This window comes from Lutjanus erythropterus, chromosome 7, assembly GCF_056507025.1.
Source record: "Lutjanus erythropterus isolate fLutEry1 chromosome 7, fLutEry1.hap2, whole genome shotgun sequence".
Taxonomy (NCBI): domain Eukaryota; kingdom Metazoa; phylum Chordata; class Actinopteri; order Lutjaniformes; family Lutjanidae; genus Lutjanus; species Lutjanus erythropterus.
Window position 1 is genome coordinate 35,836,783 of NC_139323.1, and position 10,993 is coordinate 35,847,775.

Below are 10,993 nucleotides of genomic sequence, written 5' to 3' on the forward strand. Positions count from 1 at the left end.
GTCTTTTAATTTCAGTTTGTGTGTGGTGGAGTGTGTGAGTGCTCTGTGAGGACTTCCATTTCTCATGTGCAAAAACACAGGTGATCACATATGACCAAACACACATGTGATTTTGCACATGTGAAACTGAAGTGTGACAACACAATAAAATAACGTGAAATATGTGCTTTGCACATGTTAAACATGAATTTTGCACATGGGAAACATGGTTTTGTAATATTGTCATGATGCCATGTGTGAAGTCCATGTAAATTTGCCTGTAAAATGCACAAATTTCCATTTCTATTACATGTGAAACCTATGAGATTATAAGTAAAACCTATGTGACTGCTTGTGAAATACATGTACATTCCCATGTGGCACCAGTTTCCCTTTTTGGGATTAAAATGTAGTGGATCATATGTGAAACCTTGGGAATAGACATGAAACCTACGGGATTACATGTGAAATCCATGTAAATTCTCATGTGAAATCCATGTAAATTTCAGTCTGAAAGCCATATAATACCTATGTAAAACCTATGGGATTACATATGAAATCCATATAAATTCCTGCATAGAACCCATGCTAATACATATGGAACACTGAATTCTGTGTGAAACGTATGATGGGATTACATATGAAACAAAATAGGATTACAAACGATTTAAATTCTCATGTCAAACAGCAGGTGAGCAAATGTAACACTGAAGCCACTGAAGCTGCTCCACTCCACTACATGACTTCTAGATGAGTTCTCACTGAGATGTTTGTCAAAAGCTCGAGACCTGCCAACAGTAACTTATTCACCAAGTAAATGTGTGATGCCATCAGCCGCTAGTGTCTGATCATCTCCTTTTTAGCATTTCAGCCACATGAGAAAAGGGGAAAGAGATCAGGGAAGCCTTCTGGAGAGCCTGTAGAAAGACAGAAGGAGGAAGTGTCTTTCCTTCACCTTGACTTCTGCTCACTGGTCTTCTCATCTCTGGTCCCTTTCCTCTTTTAACCCACGAGGGAGGGAAGGGTCATAGGTGGCGTTCCGCCTCAAAGCACTCGCTCAAACTTCATTATGCAGATTTCCTCTGTTTTGGGATTCTAATTCCTCATCCTCCGTCTCCCCGCCGAGTCTGGAGTCGAATCATTAAAGGCTGGCAAAGGGGAATGATGTCAGAGACATCATTGTGTCGATAAATCTCAGGAGACACATACTTGGGGGCCATTTATCACACACATGCACACACATTGCAATCACTGAAGACTAAAAACTGACTTCCTGAGTGGAAGCTAGTTAGCCTTGCTTGCTTCAACTTTCTGGGTGAAATACAAACTTAACAGCATAATGAGTCTGAACCAATCATAACATCACTGATTGGTTTGTGGACGTCTGTTTTGAAGCCACCATTTATTTATTTTCCATTTGACTCCATTTGAAACTGGAAACACAATGGTGGCTGCCTGGTTGAAATCTTTCCCATATTACAGCTAAACAGTACATTAAAACATGTTAAAATAGGAGAGAAATAGGCAATGTAATAAAAGCATATTGATCCGTATTTTAACACCACTGCCTAGCTTGACAGTTTGAGCCGAGGGACGCTCCGCTGGAAAACACACAGTGGCAGCCCCCTGGTGGATCTTTTTTACAGTAACAGTGCACTAAAACATGTTTCTAAAAACATTTTAGATGTGAAATAATATTATATTGATCTATATTTGATCAGCAGTGGCTACTTTGATCTGAATTTCATGAGCCCTGAGTCTTACACTGGATGGACTTAACTACGAATAATGAATGTTATCTCTTTTACTCTACATGGGACAATAATTTAAAAAATAAATGCCATGTTGTATTGAAGAAAACTTGAAACTGCTAAGATCTCTAAACTCATTAGGAAACTTTTTACTGGGGTATTAAATCAAGTCATTTTAAATTTATACAGACTATTTTTTTAAGTCGCCCCCTGCTGGCACTTCTGCAATTGCTTCAATTTTAGGATATGGAAGTTCTGCCAACTATTTAATATACCATCTACGTTAGCAGCTCTGGCTCTCAACTGCTTTCCAAAAAAATGAATTTAAAGTAAATGAATTGATTGTGTTCTTATTGACCTCACAGCTCAGTTCGCAGCAGCAGTCCTATGGTTTTTTGAAGAGCTACATACAAATCAGCAACAGGGTGTCTATTTAGTCAGACTGGCTGATGAAGGTTCAGCAGATTGGTGTTTTGTCATTTGCAGCTGGGATTTCCTTTCAGGAGCGTGTGGTGATTTCTTAAAGCTTCTCATGTGTTATTGTTTGACAGCTCTGCAGATAATTTAACCGTAATACCACAATAATATAAAATTCACATGAAGAATCTCTTTTTTGGTCCATTGCACAATGAATATATGAATATGTAACCAGTAGAGCAAAAGAATAATTTATAGGCCTTTACACAATTAGGACAGGGTTTGATTGTATTGTGTTGTAATTACATGGTTTTCCTTATTCTTATGGGAAAGAGCAGGGGGGATGTGCAAAAGGTCTTTTTTTTTTATCTGGATTTGTGGAGGGTATTGGATTACAGGCTTGCAGCACTAAAAACATGAATTGTGTTAAATTTTATGCAACATTGAATATCTGCACATATCTCCATGTTTCTGCTTCGTGTCAAGGAGGAGTGGGCGGCAGCAAGGAGAATACAGACAAAAGATCTATAAGTTTTGTTGATGGAGATCAACTTGAATTACGGAGCAACTGCTTTGCAGAGCAGAAAAAGAGTCCACTCAAAATGACGTCCACTGAAAGCATCTAAATTTCCTACAGCCACTTTTCTTCGGGAGCTGAGAGTTTGATACCAATGGATTCTGGGTGCAGTGTCACTTCCGATCCAGAGATGCAGGTACACGGTGTCTCTTCGCCAGGTTTGAAGCTCAACTGTCTAAACATGTCAGACTCGACCAGAACTGCTGAAGATAAGAGGAAGATCCTGAAGTCCCGCAGAGAGTGTGCTCCAGAGGAAACGTGACATTCTGTGACAAATGGGCAGCAAACTATAAAAAGGTCAGTCAAGTTTTAAAGCTATAATAAAAAGTGTTTTTTTCCTTCTTTTTTTTCTTTTTGCACTTGAGATCTTAGTTATAGTTTCAGGCATTTGTTAGAGACTGTGCAAATAAAGGCTTGAGGGTTGAAGACATTCATTCTCACAGAAACTGTTTTTGCAAGTGCACACACCTACTTTACCATAACTACTGCATCTCAGCGGTCAATATTCATCAATACACACTGTAAAAACTGAGGAGACTGTCCTTTTCCATATAGTCATTCTTAATGCCTGCCACCAGGTCTCTGTGAAATCAGATTAAACAAGCCTGTGTTTAAATTTTACCGAGGAAACTAACAGTGACTCATATGTTAACCAGTAAAAAAGAAGCAGGATGTGAGTTTTATTTGGATAATTACATTTTTGACATTACTGTCAAATGTGCTTTTTGTAAATTTTTAAAGAAACTGCTAATAGGGGACTCGTATCCTTGAGTGATGTCTAACTATCAAAGAGGGGACCTCCATACACTACAGTGAAACTGTCTTTCTAAATTTCAATTTCTAAACATCTCTTAGGGGAATTCATATTCTTCTGTGTTATTGTTGGTCATTTTTAAGACCCGTGTGTGTTGGTGAAGTATACATTAAAGAGGGGGCTCCTTTCATCCTTATTTGTATTTCCTTTTAATAACGTAAGCGGAGTCAGGAGAAAAATCATTTGTCCGTCTAAGACAGGTTTTGAAACGTGCGTTAACTACACTTTGTTGTGGCTGTTCAGGCATCTTCAGGACATTAATTTTAAACTCATTCATGAGGTCATATAAAATGATAAAAGTTCTAAAATTCTGTTCTTTTTTTTAATAAGGATACTTTGCTGTGTTAATTAGGTCCTCTGTTCTTACTTATGAATAATTACATGTAAATGTTGGCTTCTGTCAGTCTTAACAGTACACACACACACACACACTGAGTAAACACACTGAAGCAAAACTGAATAATGGATAATAATGCAATACGTTTAATTGCCACAATCCTTGAAATACATGTTTTGAGAATTTCTAAAACTCAGATTCAAGTTTGAGGATAGGCTACATTTTTATGGTGAAGCAGGGGAGGTATTACATGTTATGCTGTAAGCTGTAAGCCTACTCAAATAATTGAACAACTGCTTATACATGGCCACAGGCAACAGACTGTCATTTTATTAAAATACAAATATTAGTCGATTTTGCCAGTGGCGGTAGTCAACAGATCTCGTCTGTCTTCCCCCGTCTCATCCAGTCCCTCTTTCAGAGGCAAATGCATAAAAAACACACTTGTTCTCCATCTTTATCTAATTCTCTTTCTTTTTCAGTCTTATGAGTAAATATAAATGAAGCCAATATCTTACATTACATTACTACAAAGAAACAAACCTATGGATTTTTGCGTTCTTCTCTTCCAGGTGGATTAATTCGGAAGTGTTCTAAAGACTCAACCGTTGCTATGCAGAGAGACCTGCAGCTCCTGGAGAGGTAAGTACTGCGGACATGCAGGGATCAAGAAATCTGACTGACAGATGAAGCAAACATGGACGACGCAGGATGAGGGATTCATCAGTGGAACTCTATGTCATTAGTGTATTATTGTCTGTGAAATAAACATTGATGGAAAAGATAGAAGACATGTCAGGAAAACGCTACTGGACCCCTTGTCAAGCATTCAAGCCTGCACTATCCTCTTAATTTACACCACATACATCGAATATGGTGACAGATAACGCATCGTACCGTATTACCCCCCATCTGTGCTGAACAGTGCCACTGTGTCACTGTAACACTTGTCATGTTAATTCTTCCCCTCCAGCTGTATAACTTCTCCCTAACCCACTGTACTGCATTTCCATGGATATTTACAGACCTTGTCATTCTGCTATTATCCTGTCTTGGCACCTGACACCGCTCCTCCCTGTTCGCCTGTCCCTCATTATCCTATTTGCCCTACAGCCCGGTTACATCATTCACATGCCAAATTGTCTTTGTTGCCCTGTGCCAACTTTTCAACTGTGCGCTCAACGTTTTTACTGATGTGTTTCCCATAGATATAAATGTTGATCCAAGGTCAAGTGGCCGTGTTTGGCTTTTTTTTAATGACAGTTTTACATAAAATGTCACCTGTCTGTATGATTTAGTAGTGCTAAAGTACTGAACACTAGAGTCAAACAGGTTCATAACATTAAAGGGCAGATTACAGACAAAAAAAACGAAGGATTAAAGTTGCTGCTGCAAAGTTTGTTCATTTACACACTTCATTTACACTTTCTTATAAGTAGCAATATCACTAAGTAAAAAAAAACTAAAGTCCAGAAATCTGAAGTGAAAGTATAGTAATATATAGTAGTTAATTGTCACGGGCACAATCGAGATAAGAAAAATCTTTGGTGATTAGACTTTTAAAGGAAACCCCTGATGGAGTCTAGACCACTGGTGGCGGTGGTGAGGGGATGTCTGGATGTGATGAGGAGTGGACTGGATGAGCTCAACCTGGGCACAGGATCAGAAGAGCCGGAAGGGAGTGGGGTGAAGAAGGGTTGCAACGATTCTGTACCAACATGACAGCTTAAAGAGGCAGAGGGGACAACAGATTTAAAGCTTTGACACAACGACGGGATTGGCTGGTTGGTTAACTAAAAGAGTGAGCACCCATAGATAGCTGATTGAGAATAAGTGGGTAAAGAGAGAGGGGGAGAGAACGACAGTTATGGACGAATGAGGCATAAAGTTAGTCTTCCTGACTGAAGCCAACATGGGTGTGAATAAATAGAAAAATTTCACCCAAGGGTATTAATAAAGAGGGAGGTTCTTCCTCTAAGGTATGCACCACCTGTTCAGCAGGCTGAGTAGATCAGCAGTAGAAGTAGAGCAGTACTCTGTGCATTCAGTTACAGGTGAGTCATTTCAAATGTAATATATTGCTTCACTGCGTATTTAATTTCTGAATGCAAACTTTGCGTGTGTTTTTTGAGGGACATGTACATGTAATAAGTGTTTTGTTTATTGATATATACTAGACAAGGCTTATCTAAAGGTTCTTTCGTTGGTCAGCTTCTGTTTCGTCAGTGACAACAGATTGCATGGTGACCACTTGTCAGAGTGGAAAAAAAGTCCATTCAAAATGTCCACATGTCACCTCTCAAATCTTCAGGAGCTGAGAGTTTGATATCAGTGGATTTTGCGTGCGGCGTCACTTCAAATCCAGGAATCCAGGTTTAAAGCTGAACCGTGTAAACATGTCAGACTCGACCAGAACTGCTGAAGATGTGAGGAAGGTCCTGCAATCCCGCAGGCAGTGTGAGTGTCCAGAAGAGGTGGTGACGTTCTTTGACAAATGGGCGGCAAACTATGAGACGGTCAGTTAAGTTTTGATGTGACCTTAAAGTGTTTGTTTTTGTCACACTTTAGATCTTGTTGTTGTCAGGTTAAGATGGTTACTTTAAAAATGTATTCCGATACAGTTAAAAAACTGTAGTCAGTAACGTAATCCAAGTATCACAATATTAAAGTAATGTAACTTGATTACTTTCTGTTATTTTGGGATTACCTTAGCATAAAATATGATGAAATTGTTTAGTGTTTAGTGTTGTAGCGCTGCAACTAATGATTATTTTTGTCATTGATTAATTGGACGATTATTTTCTCAATTAATTGATTAGTTGTTTGGTCTATGAAATGTCAGAAAATGGTGAAAAATGTTGATCAAATGTCCACAGCTCCAAAATATTCAGTTATTCGGATATCATTTATTTAAAAATGACAAAAAAAATGAGTAATCAATTCAAAATAGATGAAGATGAATTTAATGATCAATTTATAGTTTCATTATTGCAGTATTTTATGGCCTTGATAATGACTTGGAAACTGTGTGCACCGTGCATGGTAGTGTACCATTATTTATTTTAAAACTGTAATCCTACGAATAATCCCCATTTTTACTACCCCATTTTTTTTTGGAATACAATTACCTTTTTTTGTATCCAGATCACGGAATCCCGATAAATGTAATCCATTACTCTCCAAGCCTGGTTGGTGTAGTTTTGAGCTTTAGATGGAGACAAATAAAGGGGTGAAGGTTGCACACATTCATTCAGACACAGCTTTAACCACAGTATTTTAAAATGCTCTTCACATTGTTTCTGTTTTGCACTTGTTTTCTTTTGTTTTGGCATCTTATGTTGTCTGTCTTGTCTGCACTGCTTAAAGGTTAAATGCTGCACAATTGGCCTCAGAGAAACTAAATTTCATTCCTACTATATATATATATATATATATATATACATATATATATATATATATATATATATATATATATATATATATATATATGTATATATATATATATACATATGGATTGAACTGAGGATAATCTGCATTTTGTGGGAAAGCAGGGAAGGCATTACAGGCATACTGTATGCATAAAACAGATACAGACAGAAATACCCATTTGGCCTCATTTCTCCTTCTGCAGCAGTCCTTCAAAACATCACATTACCATAATCAAATTCTTACCCCTGTTCTTTCTCTAAGTGCGTCTTGATTTGATGCACAGATTCAAGACTTGACATTATATTTTTGAGTAGTTCTTATTTGTCTAAATAATTTTCGTAGAAACCATAATTACTATTACTGAAATGTCAATACTGGTGCATTAATTTTAAACAAGAATATCACGCCTCAGTGAATTCTAGGGTATATTGTCCATTTCCATCTGCCAGCTAATTCTAATTTAGCGTTCTCAGTGGCCATGAAATAAATAAGTTGTGGCCAAGAAAACCGGGGCTAGCAGAAACTTGTGATTTGGCTTTTAATTAAATGTTTGTTTTTGTTACTAAACGTGATAAAAAATACATTTTTGCCATAAATAAACAGCAAAAGTTTGGGCTTTGGAATGGTGTTTTAGTATACATGTGAGACTCTGTAACTCTTTTCTGCAAGTTGATCTTTTAACTCTATTCATAGTTAAAAATTAACTTTTGTGGGAAGTAAAACTCTAATCCCATGTAGAGTAAAATACAGCTCACAGATAAATTAAACTGCTACAAGGGGATCTCTCAGTGTGATCAAATGGAAGAGACATACACAAATCATACATTTTATAAATAAAAAAAGAAAGAAATTTTAATATTTTAATAAAACTGTAATATATTGTTATTACCGCCACATCTCTATGTATTGCATAAATGCTTCAGAGGAAAATTTAACAAGTTCATCCAAACAGAAATATACTCTGAAAGAACATCACAGCATAATATGTAGTTTGAGAAGTCAAATGGCACTTTTACCTGCCTCCAGACAAAGTCCAGGACTTTGATAATTGCTTGTTACTGTCATGTCTTCAACAGGATCTCAACATCATGGGATACCAAGGACCAAATCTGGTAGCAGATTTCATTTCCTCCAACTTCAGTGGGAGTCGAGAGGAGGCCCAGATCTTGGATGTTGCCTGTGGTCCTGGACAGTTTCCTAAAGTTGTAAGGCTGCACACCTACACTACTGCAGATGATCATTAATACCAAGTGACTATAATGTCAGTTCTCAGTGTCAGGTTATACATCAGTGTGAAGGATCTTGTCCAGTAATAAACAAAACATCTATTTGTACCTGGATAAAATTGGCACATAGCAGCTATTTGGATATTCACACATGGCCCCCTTAGAATGGGCTAGCATTTTAATCTAGTGTGAAATTAGAAGTCGGTGCTAACTACACTTTCATAATTAGTATTACGTATTCTTATTTTCAGTTTTCAGTCACAGGTTGTTTAAGTTTAGGCAACAAAACCACTTAGTTAGGTTTAGGAAAAGATTATGGTTTTGTCTCTGCCATGTGGGTACAAATAGCCAATGTCGCTATTTACACCTGAGGTGCAAATAACATCGTTGGCTATGGACACCTGGGTGCTTGTCTCTGCTATGCTAGACTATATACAGCCGACATAGTGGCTGCTCGAGTAAAATTAGCTACCAGCTTCCTATAAAAAATGGCAGTGAATAAAAGAGCCATATCAGGTTGAATAACTGAGTGCTAGCAAAGCGTCCACTCAATCGGACTATTATTCTTGTTTGTGTGTTGCTCTGCTGCGTGCAGATGAGTGAACTTGGCTTCAGGCACTTTGTGGGAGTCGACAGCTGTAAAAGCATGCTGGAGGAAGCCGCAAAGACTGGTCTCTATGCGGAACTCAAACTGGCTGTACTGGGAACTGAACCGCTGCCTGCGCAAGCTGGTAAAGTATATTTACACAACCCGAACAACCAGTCATATCATATCATTATTCATGTTAAGATGTGAATAAAAGAACTCTCCAGCACTGCTAGTATCCTATTAGACATTTGTGTAAAGTTGTGTCATATTTAGTGTATGAATTCTTGAGTGATGGCCAAAAATGTGTTCTGTGAGGTTGTATTGACTTTTGACCACCAAAATCTAATCTGTACATCCTTGAATTCAATTGGACATTTGTTCCAAATTTTAAGAAACTCGCTCTAATATCGCCTTCACAAGACAGGGAGGATGCAAGGTTACTGTGACCTTTGACCACCAAAATCTAATCAGTTCATCCTTGAGTCCAAGTGGATGTTTGTGCAAAGTCTGAAGAAATTTTTAAGAAATATCCCTTAATATTGTGTTCACAAGAATGGGATGGTCCAAAAACATAAGGCCGCTGATCACGGCTGTCAACAGCATGGAGGCACTAAAAAAGGTTTCTCAGAAGTTGTGAATCTCAGAGCTCCTACAGCAGACAGTCATAAATGTGTACCAAAAATTTGGCTGATGGGTCCAGTTGTATACAAGATTAGCTGCGGACAAGCTTGACAGGAAATGTGCTGTTTCCATGAACTCATCGGCTCTCTTTCCCTTTTCTTTTTCTTTTTTCTGTCCACTCTTCTTCCACCAAACATTTGCTGTTGTCTCTCCCCTTCTCTTATCCCTCCCTCCTGGTTCAGATACGTTTGATGTGGTGGTGATGATCGGTGGCCTGCAACCTCATACTGTGCCACTCAGCGTTTTGAGGGAGTTGTGCCACGCCACCAAACCAGGTAAATAACTACAGCTCCCATCAGGCTTTGTGCTGTACTTGTGCATTCTCTCTTCTTTTTTTGCATATTCATGTGTGCAAGTTACTTTCAAATGGATTTGTGGGATTTTTTTGTTAGGAAAACTTGATGTGATCACCACATCAAATCACCACAGATGGTGAGAAATTCACCAAAAGAAACAGACCTGTGGATTTTTCGTGTCTTTTCTTCCAGGCGGCTTGATTTGTGTCACAAAGACTCAACACAGAACTGATCCTAAAGACTCGACTGTTGCTGTGGAAAGAGAGCTGCAGCTGCTCGAGAAGGAAAGACTGTGGACGTCTGTTGGGATCAAGAAGTGTGACAGATACATGAAGGAATCAAGTATGGCGGAGGACGAGGGATTCACCAGTGGAACTCTCTACCTGTTCAAGAAACCCCTAATATGATTCTGAATTAGGGGAATCATCATAATTACAGGCCCTAAACACATTTACTAAAAAACAAACAAACAAATAAGCAAACAAACAAAAACATTAGTCAGGAGGAATCAGCAATTCTGTTTTTGTCAAAAGTGTTTTATGGTCTGTAAAATAAACATTGATGGAAATTAACAAGGCCATTATGTAGTTGTCATGTTAATTCCTCCCCATCAGTTTCATAACATTTACCTAACCTAGTGGACTCTGGTAACATCTGAGTACCTGAAGTAATCACTACCGTCTCATAGGGTTCTTATGCAGAAGAAATGTTGTTGACTACTCCAGTAAATTGGACGCTCCTTAGATAAGACTTGGCAAAGGGAGGTATTTCGGTTGCACTTTATTTTACAGTACACTAATAAGACATAACAAGCTGTACTTTCAATCCAATCCAATCCAACTTTATTTGTAAAGCACTTTAAAACAACCACAGTGGACCAAAGTGCTGTCCAGAAAT

The 10,993-nt window shown here is 38.2% G+C and overlaps 1 protein-coding gene across 1 annotated transcript; it reads left to right on the top strand.

Annotated features, from left to right (window-relative positions):
- The first annotated feature begins 5,788 nt into the window (after positions 1–5,788).
- LOC146324320 (methyltransferase-like protein 27) lies at positions 5,789–10,570 on the top strand. Its single transcript, XM_084722306.1, has 6 exons — positions 5,789–5,929; positions 6,187–6,391; positions 8,381–8,509; positions 9,126–9,261; positions 9,983–10,075; positions 10,289–10,570. The coding sequence occupies exons 2-6, from the start codon at positions 6,272–6,274 to the stop codon at positions 10,501–10,503; spliced, it is 693 nt and encodes a 230-aa protein (XP_084578432.1). The 5' UTR covers positions 5,789–5,929; positions 6,187–6,271; the 3' UTR covers positions 10,504–10,570.
- Positions 10,571–10,993: the final 423 nt, after the last annotated feature.